The sequence below is a fragment of the Choloepus didactylus genome, chromosome 15 (assembly GCF_015220235.1).
Source record: "Choloepus didactylus isolate mChoDid1 chromosome 15, mChoDid1.pri, whole genome shotgun sequence".
In the NCBI taxonomy this organism is placed as follows: domain Eukaryota; kingdom Metazoa; phylum Chordata; class Mammalia; order Pilosa; family Megalonychidae; genus Choloepus; species Choloepus didactylus.
The window spans coordinates 68753428-68770555 of record NC_051321.1 but is presented as its reverse complement, the minus strand read 5'-3'; the positions used below and the strand labels follow the sequence as shown (position 1 = coordinate 68770555).

The window sequence follows — 17128 nt, the reverse complement described above, 5'->3', positions numbered from 1 at the left end:
ATTAAGCAACTCTAAGCAGGTCAGGTACAAGTCATTAATGAGGAGAAAGAGAAAATGCTGTCTAAGGCAAAATTTGCATACAATCTAATAGATGGGTCTCCTAATTGTGCAGGTGGGCCTGGGGTCCCCTGAGGGAGAACAAAATACACCTGCTTAGTCTTCCAGGTTTTTCCCTATTGTGGTATAAAGATCTACTCAGATATTGATGACAAATCCATATACACCTATAAAGACGAATATTTGCGGTAAAACAAATCTACCATTTGGTTAGGAGAAATGTTTTTTTATTCCTTTCTTGTAAAAAGTAATTTGACCCCTTTCCCCATCCCAAATCCCTGAGACTTTGAAAGGATAAAGAAACCATTTTGGAGCTCTTTCAAGGGATTTATTTGCTACAGAACTGCTTGAGTCCGCAGATGACATGAACTCAGGATTTCTGTGTTTAAAAGGGTTTTGCTTGCAGATTTTTACAGTGCTTCAACATTCAAAAATCAATTAATTTTGCCAGCACTTGGCATGTCTAGAAGAGGTTAGAAAAAGTCAGAATCTGAACTAGATGTTTGCAAATAGAAAAAAAAAAAAAAATGAACATTTAAAAATTCCTCATTTGGACAGGTCCTGAGTTGAAATCACACTCATCTGCAAAATGAACTGTTTTAGGTCAGAAATGCTGTATTTTATAATTACTGATCTCGACGTTGGACATGATGGTGAGGATTTCCAGGCGCTGAATGAATTAAAGACAGAAGTCATTCAGTTGGTTAATTCTGGCACCTGTCTTACCTGGCTTGTGTTGTTTTATAAATATCACTTAAACACCAACCTCCTGGTCCTACATAACTGATTGTCTTAATCTGATTCCCAATACTTTCAAAAACAAATAAACAAACTTTTCTCTGCAAGATCACACATATAAGTATTTGTTACTGTGGACACATATAGAAAAGCCAGGTATGAAGGTGAATAAACAATTCAGCGATGTAGCTGTGAATCTCTGGATGGCTATGGAAGCTGCAAGAAAAGTCCCTTGCTGGCTCTGCACTTGCTGTGCTCGAGGTGGCCATCCAAGGCAACATCAGCCTGAAGAGGGTGTGAACCCCAGCAGCTGCTCAATGGGTTTAAATCGCCACTCATCCGCCTCCAGCTCTTCTACCAACCCAGCTAGTTTTTCCATCCGAGCAACTTGCTGATCTGTAGAGTCAAGGAGGTAATATACAATATAATGATGTATTTCCCATGAGATTGTCACCAACCGCCAACATGATAATTGGTTTCAAAATAATTTTTAGAAAGAGTATTCTTCAATATTCTAGTAATCAGGGGGTCTTAGTCTATGTTGGTCAGAAGACTTAATTAAAAAAAAAAAAGAACATGCTCAATCATTCCCTCTACTTCCTCTGCTTTTCATTACAAAGGTGAGATCTTCCATGTCAAAATAAACATCTACTTGATTATTCTGAATATTTTCAAGTATAATAGGTATTTTTTTCTACTGTAGGTATTATGAGAATCATCAGACCCCTATCTCTCTTTTTTAATCACATTATGTTGTCCCAGTGACCAGGTTTCTTTACAGAAGGCAACTTCTGTGCTCTATTCTTTCTTTTTTATTAAACTTTTTACTGTAGTAACATATATGTAACTCAATCTGTGCTGTATTCTTAAAAGTAAAAAAAAAAAAAGTATCATTCTCCACGCCATAGTGATTTGTGTACTAAGCTCCCAGAGTGAGAGGCAATTGAAGCTTTCTTCCCCCTACATAATACTTTCAATGGAGAAATGGTCTGGTGAGGGGTACAGGTTCCTTGATGCTTAAATGAAAGCCTGGCAAGGCAGGACTGAACAGAAGAGGCAACACTAGGATCTTGGTGTCCAGAGAAACTGTGAAGTATTACATAAACATTTGAAGATGAAGATGATGATGGTAACCTCAGAGGACACTGGTAAAAGGAAGATACAGAAGGGAGAGGAAAAATAACACAAGAGGAACAGGATACATGAAATCTCCTAGAAAACTAGCCCTTTTGACTTCAACTTTATGCCTCAATCTGGACATTATGCCTGGATTAAGACCTTAGAATGTTCATGTCTGCAGGTAATTCAAGAAGTCTACTTAAATAGCCTTGCTGAGTTTTGGTGGTTTTTGTCACAGAACACACTGACTTTTCTGAATTCCCCTTTCCCAGTAAATTTCTTCTCCCCTTTCCCAGTAAATTTCTTCTCAAACACACAACACACACATGCTTACCATGTTTCACCTGTTTAAGCGTAGATGCCACTTGATAGCTAAAAACAGATTCACAGAGGAATCTCTCAGAGCCATCTACAAACAAAAGAAAAAAAGATTTTAATCTGCTCTAAGGGTTTTATGGCTTCTGATAAACCAAGTAAATGGGTCCATTCTTTTCTCTGCTTTTACATTCCAGGTCTACTTTTCAGTATTTATAAAGAAGGCTTCTGTTTCATTCATATAATATTGTTTTGTTATAAAAGTTACTTCTTCTATACCTAGAATATTAAAATAGTTCCTCTACATGTTTAAGAGTTTAAAATAATCCTTAAAAAAACAAAAACAAGAAACCTCAGTCTGATGTCCTGGTCAACATTACTCTTAAAACCGGAGAGTTTCTTAGTGTTCTCCTGCTCTGTATATCAGGCAAACACTGACAGCTGACACATTTGGCCATGTGGCTCCTGTTGTTGATTTTTAATATATCAAATTACATCACTATGACCATCACAAAACACTGTTGGGAAATTTCATTCTGTAAACGCAAACTGTAACCTTGATTTTCCAACTGAACCAAAACACTGCAATGTGCATGGCGATAAGAGTATGGTGCAATTTCAGAATCTAGCATTGTACTGGTGCCAAGAGCTGCCAACAAGAGGGTGGCTAACTTGGTCACCACAGCACTTGGAAGATGATTGTGAAACACAAGCTAGTTCCTGTTATTCCTAGTCAAGCAAAATCTGATACAGCAAAACGTACCCCCAAAAACATAGCTCATGTAGGAAAACATGATTTTTAAAAGGGGAGCAGAAAACATTTGGGGCAACTATCTTATTGCAAAATCTTAACACAGATAGAGGGAGAGGATACAGCTGTCTTTTTTAGGCACGGTTCATGCCAACACTGCAGTGTCAAGCATTCATCCATCAATCATGTATTGGTTGGTTGGCTAGGTATTAAGTGTCAAGGAGGCAGGATTAATTAATACATTTTGGCCTCATGCTGAATTTCACACAAAGCAGACTTTATTTCAGAAGTCACAGTAGCTAATATGAAGAACTACAGATACTGTATCGAAGTGGCTTGACTACACAACCAAGAGGGCTTCCTTCTAATATTATCTTCAAAATTGATGCAAATAAAAAAAGAGAGAGAGAAAAAAGAAAATACAATTACTGGGATGTACGTTTTAGGGAGAGGGCTACATTCTTTAATTCATCCTCTTTTCTAGATATTGTATAATATATCAGATATGATTCTGTCCCCTCCATTCATCCCCATTTCTCTGGCTGAATTTAAATCATTTGAGAGCAGATCATCTGAACCGAGAAAAAAATAATCTGATTTTCAATTAACAGAATTTATAACAACTGTCCAGTTTAAAGTTCATGGCAAGATAAAGACATCACTGAGTTTTTTAGATAAGTACTATGGGCAGGAAACAACTATGAATCCCACCATGGGGAGATGGACTGTTGTCAACAATTGATACCAATGATGCAATTTATTATAGAGCTCTTCTGTGTAAATGAAATGCCAGCATTCATTATCCTACTCATACCCTTGCTTAAACAGTCCAATTATGTTAACTCAAGATTTATTTTACAAAGAGCAAAACATTAGAAGAGCCCACCTCCCAGGTGGTTTGATCCTGAACTTTAGGATCTCACACAAGGCAGTGGGTATTATGGGATACAAGGATCAGGCCAAGATGTATATGGAAGTTCTTGGAAGTGCTGCCTCCCACTTACATTTAATCACAAGCACTATTAGGATAAAATGCTGAAGTTATGACACTGGCATATTTTCCTTGGTAATGAACTTCAAAGCAAAAGAATGTAAGTTAGTCACTCAGAGGCACCTGTATATCACTCCACTAATCTATATGCTTATGGAACACAATTTTACTGATTTGCAACTCTGTATTAACCATGACGTCCATTGCTTCTTAGCCACATCCTATCAGATGTGATGTCTGTACCAATTTAAAGCCTGGAATTTCTCCAGAGAGGAGTCAGCCTGGGGCAATCTGTCTTCCATTTAGAAATTGTAATCAGGCCCTTTGTAATACACCAAGTAGCAATACATCCACTTTCCTCTTAAGGGACATGCAAAGGTTATAAACAGTGAAAAGTTCAATAAATTGCTCAAATTTAACACCACTGCCAACTTCAATAAATAGGATGCTAACAAATTCATTTAAAGGAATATTACCTCACAGCAGAAAATTAGATAATGCCAGATAATTTATTTTTCAGTGGCCTCCAATGTCACTAAAACACAGCCACTTCTGGGCTGGAAGGCAGTCTGATTTGCTCACAAATAACTGAGTGAGGACAATCTTAGCCAAGGGCAGGAGAATGCTGGAAACTGCTGTATACTGCTTATGCAAGATGTCTGTTATCAAAGAGCAGACACTTGCACTGAAAAGTTAATACACAAGGTTAACTATAGGTTATTTGGGTTTATTATCCTAGACTCTGGAGGATGCAAGATCAAGTTGAATCTGTTAAGATTATAAACAGCATTTCCAACCTTGATTCCTGATCATTTTTGTTCCTTACTCTGAACAGGCAATCCTCCCTGCTCTATTTTCATATTCTATTAACCTAAATTGTCAGGGATATGTGTGTTTAATTAATTATATAATAGTATCACCCATAAACATGGTAGAAAATTCTTCCAAATCTAATATCGTTATTAATTTGCAATTATGAGTACTCTTTTCAATTTAACATTCTTGATTTAACCAAGATATTTCAGGGGTTGCCATCTGAACAGTATTTTTCATAGTCTGTCTTTAAGCTTGAGTAGCTTTATGACACAGGTGAAACCTTAAACCTAAGAAAGTAAACAATCAAAACTGTGCACTGTGAATTTAAACTTAACATAACTTCATCTTACAATAGCAACCAAACATATTCCTTCATGAAGCACAATGGGATAGAACAGAAGTGGATAGATCTATAAATCGTTATAGATCAACATTCAGACTCATCTTAGAAGCCTTTCTTCTTAGTCTCCAGATAATATGATATATAATGACAAAAAACACTGATAGCTTTAAGACCATGGAGATTATCTCCTATATTAAATTCCTCCTGTAGCTGGAACTTAAATGACTTCAATCTTAGAACTCTATTGTTAAACACTGATTCCTCTTCTGCTGCTATAAAACTCAAACAATTTAAGTGCCTCCAACTTTGACTTGATTTGTGGGAAATTTTCTTAATTTCTCTGCTGCATATAACTGAAGTCATAATATAGTTTTGGTGCCAAATGTAGTAAACAAGGCCCCAATCATTTACTTCTTGAGTGATCCTAACTCGAGTATTTAGTTTACATAATTGAAGAAAATGAAAAGACATACACCTCAGATGTAGCACTAACTACAAGACCTGGTCATCTACTTCACTACTAATAGCATTGTCTATAGATTAAATACATTAGAAAAAAAATCCATCACACCTACTAACCATAAGGAGGTAGAACAGTGCCAGGATAAAGCAAACTGGAGCAGGTCAAGAGAATCCCTGGTTCTAGTGCTGACTTCGCCTTTAACATGGTCAAATCACTTAACTTTTTTTTTAGAACTAAATAACCCTAGATACCCCATTGATTTCCAATGTCTTCTTCAGATGCAAAATTCTGATTCTGGAGAAAAGTTGATAAGTGTTTCAAAGATGCTAAGATGGGGACGCTATATGAAAAGTAGAGTGGAAATCAGGGCAAACTCATCCCTAATCCACTTAATAGCTTCTTACAATTAATATTCATTGCAGGTCTGAACCCAATTATTCAGCAAAAAGCAGCATGAGATCACCTTCTAACATCTCTCCAGCTCCTTTGGGGTAGGTGAAAAGGGCTTTCCGTGGTGGGGCAAGGTCTGAGACACTGAAACCAGATCCAGTGACAGAACTTCCACTGACCCCACCAGCTGAGGAGGATGATGAAGAGGCAGCCATTTCCTTTCCAGTAGACTCCTCTCTTTACTACAGAAAAAGAAAAACAGCAATTAGCAGGTTTATGGAAGTGAGACTGACAACATTTCATTCTAACTGCTGTAAGGGCCAGAATACAGTTTGGTAAAGAATCCATCCCCCCTTGGTTTCTATCTTTTCTTCTACTACAACCTGTCATTGATACTCCTGGGCCAAAATGTCACTCAGGTTTTTAGGTGAAGATGTATTTTAAGAATAGTTTATCTGTTTAAAACACTACTTCCGACTATTGGCAAATTGTTTAAACTGTTTATGTTGTTGTTAAGATAGACTGTGGGTGATTTATGGGTTATGAAGGGGTGATATGGCAGTGTCAAGGTAGCAATCTGACTGAGAAAATAAATTATATGAGGATACAACCATCTTCCATAGGACAGTTTGTCTTGGATATGCCCTGACTGAGCCACACCAAAATATTCACTTATAAAAATTTCCACAAAAAATTCCAGAACAACACTGTGTTCTGTTTCCAAGGAAGGAGAATTGGTTAGGAAATACATATTGGTTCTTTTATTAAAAATTTTTTTTAACCTTTTCATCCAAATGTAATACCCAAATTTATCACCTGGTGGCGTCCCCAAACTGGAACAAAATAGCTCAGGATATGATCTTGGAGATCGTGGCCTATTACGAATAGAGCAGTAATGAGTGTGTAATCGTGACATAAAAAAAAAAAAAAAATCAGTTCAAACATAAGTGGAAAAATTTGTACTGAATATATGACTCCTTACAAGAGTTCAAAACAAAAACACGATCTTTGCCACAGATGCTTTCACTACACAATAAAAGATTCTAAGAAGTAATTTGTTTTCTGACAAGAATGGCCTAGTATTGTGCTGTCTAAAGGAACTTTCTGCCATTATAGAAATGTTCTAATGTTCTACTTCTGCACCATCCAATATGGTAGCCCCTAGCCCCAAATGTCTATTGAGTTAGTGTGACTGAAGAACTGTATTTTAAATTGTATTTAATTTTAATTAATTTAAATTTAAATAGCCATGATTACTGTATTGGATAACGTGGGTCTAAAATTTAGATTAAAAAGACGACTTTACACTGGATTGTACCTTTAAAATGGCTACTGGTTATGTGAATTTTATCTCAATTAAAAAAAAAAAAGAAAAAATATTTTAAATATTTTAAAAGGATTTTGAAAATGAATTTCCCTCTTAATGGCCAGAGAATTTCAGCTGAATATTTTTCATTAATTATTTTTGTGTGTGTTAGTTGCAAAATGAAAACATTTGTTACAAAAGTTGAAACTTATGTCAGAAAAAAATAAACCAAGGGAATGCCATGTAGATATATACAGAGCCAGTTTCTTAGCAAGGAAGATGATATGCTATGCAATTTGATATGCTGTTCTGTTTCCTTAATTTTGTGATGATGATTTAAAGATGTCAGAGATGCAGAGCTTGGTTTCTGATTTCATTATATGCCTATAAGTAACACCAATTAATACTGAAGTAAGATATGGCAACAGTAAGGTAACTGCTATAATTAGACTGTAGCCTATTAAAATGCAAATTGGTTAATGATGTTTTCATTCTTGCCAATAGATCGACATTCCTTTTCCTCTGAGCTCTAATAACTTTCCAAAGTGTATTCATTTCCACAGAGGTGACAACTTTCCAAGTTAGATTCCATATCCAATCCTTTGGACTACACTGGGTTAAAATATAGCTTGACAAAGTTCTAAATGCTCTTTAAAAAGTACTTAAGCTGCAGTGGATCAGGCCCAATCTCCACTGACTTTTGGTAGGATTCAAATTAAGGGTACAGACAATCTAGCCATCTTTTAGAGAGTAGCTCAGAGTCTTATTTTCTATCAGTTCACAGTAGAACCTACTGTGAAACTGAACTATTTATATATTTCACCTTAAGACTTAAAACACTTTAACATTTTTCCTGCACCCTGATGAATGCTCTATTCAATCACAAAGCAAGGGATACTTTAAATTTTGAGATCAGTTGCTCAGAGCATCCAAGCCACTGCCAGAGTGATGACAGCTTCAAAGCTAGCCAATGTGATTTCTAAACCGAATACAATCAAAAGGATTCCTTTTCATCCTATTTTCTATCAAGCTCTCAGAACTACTATTATTCAATACACAAAACAGCCAGGGGTGAAAACTACTGGAGTGTAGAATTAGCACAAAGCTAACTTTAACACAAATAAGCAGTTTTCTCTAAATGGAAAAATACACCTAAGTAATTTCTAGATGTAAAGATGTAGGTTAAATTTTGAATGTTAACAGCAAGTGGTAGACATGAGTTAAAGTGAAACAAACAATAAACCCTAGGCTGTAACTGCTCTGAGGGCAGGCATTCTGATTACCAGAGCCAAACAAAATGCCTGACCTTTACTAAGTAGGTGCTCAGTAAACATTTACTGAATGTATTAAAAATTTCACTGAAACAATTTTCACAGTGACATTTTTGAAGCAATGTCTTTGTTGGCATGTCATGTGCTATGTGAGAGGTGACAACAGGCTAGTGGTTAAGAGCTCAGACTCTGAAGCCTCTCTACCTGAGTTCAAGTCCTGGTTTTGTTACTTACTTGCTGTATGACTCTGGTCAAATCACTTATCTCTCTGTTCCTCAACTGCCTCATCTGTAAAACAGGATAACAGTAATTACCTCACAGAGATGTTATGGAGACCATACTAGTTAATACACAAAAAGCATCTGGAACAGTTACAGGCATAGTAAGTGATCCCAAATCACTACTGGATATTTCCTCCTCTGTTTTTCATACTTATTATGACAACACAATTACCCATGGGAAAAGTTCTAATTTTCTCCATCTGACATCCAGACAGCAAGCTCCTAGAGGGTAGGGGTCTGCTCAGTGCAACTAATGCACTTGACATTTCCATTTCATTTCAGGGTCTTAGGAAGAATCCTGCCATCTAGGAAATGAGGAGGAGTTGTCTTTCTATCTTCAAGGCCTAGCACAGAACCTGGATAATACTATTCCCTGAATGGATAAATAATGAACAAATAATAGAACCCTGGGCTAGCCGAGGCAGCTCAGCAAAGGTCATGAAGACCATAGAGAAACCTGTGTTAGGAGGGTTAGTCCATTACTGTTTTCTTTATTTTCACCTCTCTACAGATCTATTTACACGATTCTATCTCCCATTAGGCTGCCAGGCCCCACGGTAGGTGTTCAGTAAAATTTCACTGAATGAATAAATATTGATGATTAAGTGCCCTGGGGCTTGGCCATATCAGGGAAGCTGGGACTATTGGCAGTGGAGCTACTCATATGAGAGTAATATTTTGGGGGACACAGCATGGCTGTCTTCACAACTAAGGTAATTAAACATTTTAAAATTTAAGACAGGATGACCTCGCATTCATTAACTGGTTTCCTCTCTAGCAAACAAATAATAATTTTCTTAAAAAGAATCTTTCCTTTTTACAAAAAAAGTCTATCAAAAAAACAGACACTAAAGGAAGTTCCTACCCTGGTATAAAAGCAATTACAAGCAACCATTAAATTTCATCTTCAACAAAACCGTTCCACTGCGTTTACTTTAAACAGCTGTATCACAATCCAAATCAAACAGACGCTGCAGTTAAACCGGGTGGAATGGAGAGATAGGAGTTGGAGAAGGGAGGGGCAAGGGCTCCCAAACCAACCTCAAGCTACGCTTCCCTCCCGGCGCCACACACACGGAGGGGGCGTCATCGGCACCATCTCATTGCGCAGGCGCCACCCTCGGCCCGCATGCGCATTCAGTCTCATGCGGTCTGAGCAAATTCTTACCCGCCGGTTGAGGCAGACTCCTGTTTCTACCTTCTCCACTTTCCTAGTCCCTGCAGGTAGGACCCCAGGGATCAACTCCCTTTCCACAAAGCTCCCAAGGGTCCTTGCCCCTTCGGTCACTTACCTCAGCGGCTTTGGCACTTTTCTCCTAGAGCCCCGCCCCTACGGCCAGGCGGAACGGCCGCGCTCACAACGCCAAGGATGGCGGCGTGCTCGTGCCCGCACGGAGGGAGCCCGCGTCGGCGGCAGCGTGCGCGGGCGCGTACTGTGGTGGGCGTGGCCGGGGCGGAGAGGAGCAGGTGCGGGAACGCGCTTCTTGAGGACTTTTACCAACTCTGTGACCCCCGTTTGCTTGGAGCAGTGGAGTGCCCTTTCCTTCTCTCACTTTGGCTTCCTGGCTTTTCTGCTCCCTTTTACGATTCAAGGCGGCAGCTTCCCCTTCAATATTGCAGGTCCTCTGCTTCCCTTTCCTTCTCTTAACTACACGTAGCAGAGTTAAATTGGTTATTCCCCCTCCTTCTGAGCAGTCTCGTAACAGAGAGCAGAGTAGGAAAGGCAGGTGAGTTTGCTGTTTCCGAGACAGCTCTCTCTTCTTCCAGAGCTCATGATCTGAGGGCCCGATCTGTGGAGAAAGTTTTTTTTTCTTCTTCTGTTTTTTTTTTGAAGAGTTCTTGGGGGAAGAAATACTGCTAGGGTGTGACGTCATTAAACTATTGCTAATTAAAGGCCCTCTCTTCCTCCGTACAGTCTACCTTCTATGTTGTCATTTCTCACAACGTGAAATGTCTCCTGGGCTTTGTAAGCAGACGAAATACCAGTTAAAGTCAGTCACTTGTTGAGGGTTGGACTGAAGCGTTGTGTATTTAGTAAATAGTTGATCTCTTTTCTTTGGAACTCGTAAGTGTTTTGGGCTTCAAGACTATCCAAGTTAAGTGGTAGGAACATAGGTTGAACTGAACCACAGCTGGTCCATAAAGAACTTTTGTTTCCCGAATTACTGATTCCTGAAGTGGTGACTGGAAGCGGGGCGGGTCAGTAGGTGATGTATTTGGGCAACAGCCCATGGAGATTGGATTCCTAAGAATGGTGTTGGTTAAGTCCTTTTTAGCTGCGTTTTGACAGGTGACTGGATCTGGTTGCTGGATGTATATCACCAGCAGCACTAAAGGTACTCGGGAGCTTTTGTTTTCCTCCAAAGAATTTAATAAAACCCATCATTGTCTTAATTATCAAGTTGGACAGAAAGAGTGAGACCTACCTTTTCACTTTACAAATGTTTAAATAAATGCGGAAGGTTGTATTTTACTCTCTTTAGGTTAAAGTAATAAAGAGACCTCTATTCTCTCTCTTAAAGTCTTGGACAGGTTGTATATAAAGGACTCAGCATCTTTTAATCACCTCTTTTGGGGGGACTAAATAATTTACAAATTACTTTTCTGTCTAGGAATGGAGTAGTGTGGTGGAAAATGCAGCAAATGACTTAAAGCAGCTTAAAGAAGGGGGAAATCTAACAAAAACGGGTCCTGATTTGCCCTTAAGAGTGTTCTTTTGCTTAGGACGCAGTGGGAATTGATGTTATGTCCTTTCAGTCCTATGTAATGATTCATGTAATAGAGATAAGGTTTTTTTTCTTTTATTTCTGATTAAAATAAAAGTAAGGTGATAATGTATTTTTCAGGATTTCACTGGAATAGTATTTGGAGAAAGTGCCATGGAAGTTCTGCGCCCACAGCTTATAAGAATTGGTGGACGGATTTATAGGAAGAATCCCATCCAAGAACAGACCTGTCAACATGAAGAAGAAGACGAGGACTTCTATCAAGGTGATCCTAGGTGCTCTTCAGTCAGATTGGAAGTAAAATGTTGTCTGTACTATACGTGCAACTTGGTGTTTTGTTTTAATGTGTTTCTGTGTCAGATGTTTGGCCTCCCATAATCCCCATTTGTGTTGCTGTCCAAGGGCACTAAAGAGTTTAAGATACATTGAGGTGTTCTTGGTTGCAGTTCATAAGTCAAATTATGTTTCATCTTTGTACAGAGGCTTATATTTATTGAGGGGTAATTTTTGTTGTTAACTGTTAATATTCTGTGACAAAATTAAGTTCTTTTACTGGTAAATTATGAAATAAAATAAACTGTTGAAATAGATTCACACATTTTAAAGCATTTAGCCCAGTGCCTGATAATGTTAGTTTTTTATTATTGTCATATTATTTTCCCCTTTACCTTTGCAATCATATATAGCCAGTTCCAAATATGCAACTAACTTTATTATGGTATAAGGGAAAATCTAAGAAATAAACTAAACAGTTGAAATGCATAATAAATATTTTCAGGTTAATTAACTGGGGCTTGGGCTTAATGCGTAAATGGCGCCTTTCAGGTTCTTTGTGACTTTGTCCTTTTGGAAAAAGGTTTGTAAGCCTTTGCACCAGGCCCTAAGCTTTGGGGGTTAGTCTTCTTCCTGATCTTCCCAGTTTCCCTTCAGCCTTGGGGCTTTGAGCTCCTTTATTTTACCCTCTTCATTTCTCTTTGTCTCTAGGCTATGAATTAAGTTCTCCCAGTATCACTTTTTCATTTGCTGAAGTAATTTTGTCTTAATACTAAAAATCATTGAATCATATACTTTAAGAGGGTGAATTTTATATGTGAATTATATCTCAATTAAAAAAGTAGTAAAAAATTTTTTTATTGTGCCTTAGCATTTTGGCATTTTGGGAGAAAACAGTTAAATAGTGGCACGTATGTGCTACTTTTCCAAGGTTCCAAGATAGAAAGGTTTGAGATTGTCCTTATGTGTTTTTTTTTTATTCTTTTATTTTCTTCTAAGAGCAGGTCAAAAGGAATATCAGAGCAGTATTCTGCAGTGTGAAGTACGGGCTGTTCTTTGTGTGTGTGTATGGCTTTTTTAAACCCTGAGAGTGGTTGACAGCTAGAGAGAAGGCTGATGCCCACAGGGCAGCAGTGTTTTTGAGCCAGATGTTATGGTTTCTGTGCAGGCTCCATGGAGTGTACAGAAGAGCCCTGTGATGCCTACGTGGTGGAGCAGACCCAGCAAGGTTTCTGTTGTACGGTGAAGGCCCCCAGCCTGCTCTACAAGTGAGTGAGACCCCCAAACAGCTACACATGGAGGCACTTCCAGGAAACTCAGCAGGAAGCCAATGCCTCTCTCTCCATACATGCTCAGATGCTTGATTACTGATGGTAAAATAGTTTAGTGTTTTTTGTCCTAGAATTTCTGAGGACCGATTACATGTTAAGTGTCATCATTCCACATGTCACCAAGTTCTGTTAATTTTTGCCTCTTTAATTTTTATAAATTCACCACTTATCTCTACCTTCACTGCTAAGCCTCTGCCTTTCCTGTGGATTGCTACAAATAGTGAAATTAGTGGTCTCTACGTATTGATTTTTTTTTTTAACTTTTTATTTTGAAATAGATTCAAACTTACAGGGCAGTTGGAAAAAATAACACAAAACCATACAAAGATCTCTGATATGCCAACTTTTAACCTTTTGCTGCATTTACTGTATCATTCTATTTCTGTCTATCTGTGTATCTATTTGTATATCTATGTATGTATGTATCTATTTATCTATCTATCTATCTATCCCTCTTTCCCTCCCTCCCTCCTTCTTGGTTTATTAAAAAATTATTTAATAGTTGTAAAATATATGTAGCATAAAAATTATTTTAACCGTTTTAAATGAACAATTCTTTGACATTAAGTACATTGATAATACTATGTAACTTTCACCAGTATCTCTTTCCAGACTATTTTCTTCATGCTAAACCAAAACTCATTCTCATTCTGCAGTAACTCTCCATCACCTTCCCTTCCCATGCCACTGCTTGTAAGCACGTTCTACTTTCTGTCTTTATGAATTTGCTTATTCTAAGTATTTCATACGAGGGAAATCATACAATATTCGTCTTTTTTGTGTCTGGGTTACTTCACTCAATGTGATGTCTTTAAGGTTCATCCATATTGTATCTTGCACCGGCATTTCACTTCTTTTTGTAGCTGAATAATATTCCATTGAATGGATATATCACATTTTGTTTATCCATTCATCTGTTGATGGGCACTTGGGTTGCTTTCACCTTTTGGCTATTGTGAATAGTGCTGCAGTGAACATTGGTGTACAAATATCTGTCTGAGTCATTGCTTTCAGTTCTTTTGGGTATATGCCTAAGAGTGGAATGGCCAGATGATATGGCAAGTCTGTGTTTAATTTTCTGAGGAACTGCCAAACTGTTTTCCACAGTAGTTGGACCATTTTACATTCCCACCGACAAAACAGTGCACAAGGGTTCCTATTTTTCTGCATCCTCGTCAACACTTGTTATTTTCAGTTGTTTTAGTTATAGCCATCCTAGTGGGTGTGAAATGTTATCTCATTGTAGTTTTGATTTGCATTTCCCTAATGGGTAATAATGTTGAGCATCTTTTTTCCTATACTTAAATTGGCCATTTGAATATCATCTTTGGAGAAATGTCTGTTCAAATGTTAGGCCCATTTTTAAATTGGGTTGTTTGTCTTGGTGTTCTTCAGTTGTAGGGGTTCTTTATATATTCTTTTTTTTTTTTTTTTAAATGCCCATGCACGTTTTATTAATAAAAACTAACAGTGCCAAGTTAAACAAGTCAAACAATTAAAGTCTCTTTATATTCCATAAAATATTACAGAAAAGTTTATTTGTGTTTCAATAAAAAGACTATCGTTTTAGAACAGGCAGCTGACAGCAACTGTGCAGTTAATTGTTTTGTGAATAAATTTTAAAAGAGACTACTGCCTGTCCTGAAATTCCTTTTTTCTTTTTATAAAAAAAGAACTATTAAAAATGATTGACAAATTTTGAGTTAAAAAACTGTTAAAACATTCTCTATATTTAATTTCAACTTTATAATAGATTACAGGAAGATGCTTACGAAACAAATACAACATTTGTTTCAGTACATGTCTTTAAATGATAGACTTATAAGTATGTAAACAACTATATAATAAAAAGTTTCCAAACGTTGCCTGTAAGAAATCAGGCAAATTTTACCATAAGCAATAAACCATTCCAAGCCTTCAAGATAGTTTATATAGCTGCACCAGCATGGCAATAAACTTTTATCAAACAAACAAAAACAAAAACAAACAAAAAAACCTTTGTAATTTGCTACAAAATAGAGCAAAAAAAAAAGTATAAGCTTGATGGAATCACAATAGTTTAGATAATTTAAGGGAAAATAAAGGCATAATAAAATTTATGGCGCTTAATGTTTAAAAAAGTAGAGCTTTGCTATTTTGCTTGGTTCTTTGGACACTGCATGATTTAATAAAATAAAAACTTGCTATGTCATCTTGCTATCCATTGGTTAGTGGCACCATTCAAAACACACTGCAAATAAATGGGCATTCAGTGTACCATTTTCCACAAAAGGATAGCATTTTATTGTCATTGATGTGGATGATGTACAATTTCTTCAGCAAACTCAGCAGAATTGTTAAGGGGGCAAAAATGAACTCTGAATTAAAAAAAAAAAATTAGAAAATGAAAACACAAAATCCTAAGAAGTAAATAAAGACTCTGCATCAGCACACTGGTGTCAAAACACACATCCACACCACATTTTAAAAAATCCTACAAAAAAACATCCTTGCTTGCTTATTGGAGGTGCGTATCTAAAGTCAATAGCTTACCAATATCTTCTTGGGAGTAGGCCAAAAAGAAAAGAGAAAAACCCACATTAAAAAAACAAAAGTTTCTCTTCCCTAACAATTTTTTCCTGAAGCTGAATTTGAAGGGGGAAGGGGAGTCTACAAGCCAAGAAAATCAGTCTTCATCATCATTTTCATTAAAGTCATCGTCGTCATCATCATCTTCCCCGACATAAGACACGGGCGTCTCCACCCTGGAGCCGCTGTACTGAGACCCGCTGGAACTTGTGGCCAATGTCCCATCTGCACCGTTGGTCAAGTCACTGGCAGAAAGCCTTGTGCCATTTGAAGTTGAACCTGATGATGTGACAAATACACCGCTGATTGATCCCTGAGCCATTTTTGTCGTTAGAAATACTGCAGTCGATCACGGTCTTCTTGCTGGTGTTCACGATGATGAATGGGAGGTGGATGAAGGAGTTGGAGGGAGGGGGCCGGTTCGCTTGCTGCTCTGCTTGGCGGTTTCTCTGCACCAAATTCTTGAAGGCAATTTGCTGTAGAATAAGTTCTTGAAGTTGAGACTGTTTCTGTTTTATTCTTTCAAGTCTTCTCTGTCTCTCTACCTCTAAATTCTGACATTCCTGAGCCGAGTTTGTAGGCAGACCAATCCATTTGATTTCTTTCTTCTCCTTAGAGATAATGTTCATGGCCATTAAGACATTTAAGGCATCATAGACTCGTCGTCTTATATTCTTCTGGTCATAAGCTGATTCATTTGGTAAAATATGGTTATCAGCAGCACTGAACTCCGCCACCAGTTCATCTGCCACTTCGTTATAGGAAGTGGTTCCTTTCCGCTGAACCTTCTCACAAACCTTCATTGAAAAATGCCTCAGGCCCTTGCCATTCTTCTCTCCTTTTCTGTTGCGTTTCCACTTGCTGTGCAATGTTGACATTGGACTGTCCAAAGGTTTTTGGCAAGAGTTGCTTTCCAAGGGTGTTTACTGTCGAAGGATGAACAGCTACTAATGATACCACACCTTTTCCAGGACTAAGATTCTGGTCTATAAAGACCTTTAGTTCTCCATTGGCTTCTATTAGACCGGCATCTTTTGCCATGTTACCAGATCCTTGAAGTCAATTCTATAAATGTTCACCCTCCAGAGAAAAAACAATGATTTTTCTGGAGAGCGGCTTCTTCCCCGGCCGCCCACCCACCCACCGAACGGCGGCGGCGAGCCCTGCAGCCCACCACCAACTGCAGCGGCTACAATGAGGCGCGGCGGCGGCGGCAGCGGCGGCGTGGGGGGTGCGGGGTGGGGGAAGGTTTACCGACTGCACATGTGCAGCGCACACAGAGCACCAGGAAAGAGCCCCAAGGAGACCTCTTTATATATTCTTAATGATAAACCCTTAGCAGATATATGGTTTCTAAATTATTTTCTCCCATTCTGTAGGTTGTCTTTT

At 38.0% G+C, this 17128-nt stretch overlaps 2 protein-coding genes and 1 pseudogene across 11 annotated transcripts in view; 1 reads left to right on the top strand and 2 right to left on the bottom strand.

The window, feature by feature from the left end:
* Positions 1–363: 363 nt before the first annotated feature.
* On the bottom strand, positions 364–10262 carry ANAPC16 (anaphase promoting complex subunit 16). Of its 2 annotated transcripts, none has more exons than XM_037804245.1 (5): positions 10134–10262; positions 8795–8848; positions 6057–6225; positions 2249–2323; positions 364–1191 (listed from the first exon to the last, which is right to left on the bottom strand). In XM_037804245.1, the coding sequence occupies exons 3-5, from the start codon at positions 6196–6198 to the stop codon at positions 1076–1078; spliced, it is 333 nt and encodes a 110-aa protein (XP_037660173.1). In that variant the 5' UTR covers positions 6199–6225; positions 8795–8848; positions 10134–10262; the 3' UTR covers positions 364–1075. The 2 variants fall into 2 exon arrangements, with proteins under 2 accessions (XP_037660173.1, XP_037660174.1); XM_037804246.1 differs by lacking the exon at positions 10134–10262 and adding an exon at positions 9883–9947.
* ASCC1 (activating signal cointegrator 1 complex subunit 1) overlaps positions 9970–17128 on the top strand; it is a 147117-nt gene continuing 139958 nt past the window's right edge. Inside the window, exons 1-3 of one of the 9 annotated variants that reach the window (XM_037804236.1) lie at positions 9970–10065; positions 11688–11832; positions 13009–13108. In XM_037804236.1, the coding sequence (XP_037660164.1) occupies positions 11721–11832; positions 13009–13108 (212 nt within the window). In that variant the 5' untranslated portion in view covers positions 9970–10065; positions 11688–11720. Of the gene's footprint in view, positions 10066–10288; positions 10309–10333; positions 10569–11157; positions 11178–11687; positions 11843–13008; positions 13109–17128 lie in introns of those variants that run through there. The other 8 variants (XM_037804241.1, XM_037804240.1, XM_037804244.1 and 5 more) reach the window with 8 other exon arrangements.
* On the bottom strand, positions 14738–16867 carry LOC119510116 (annotated as a pseudogene).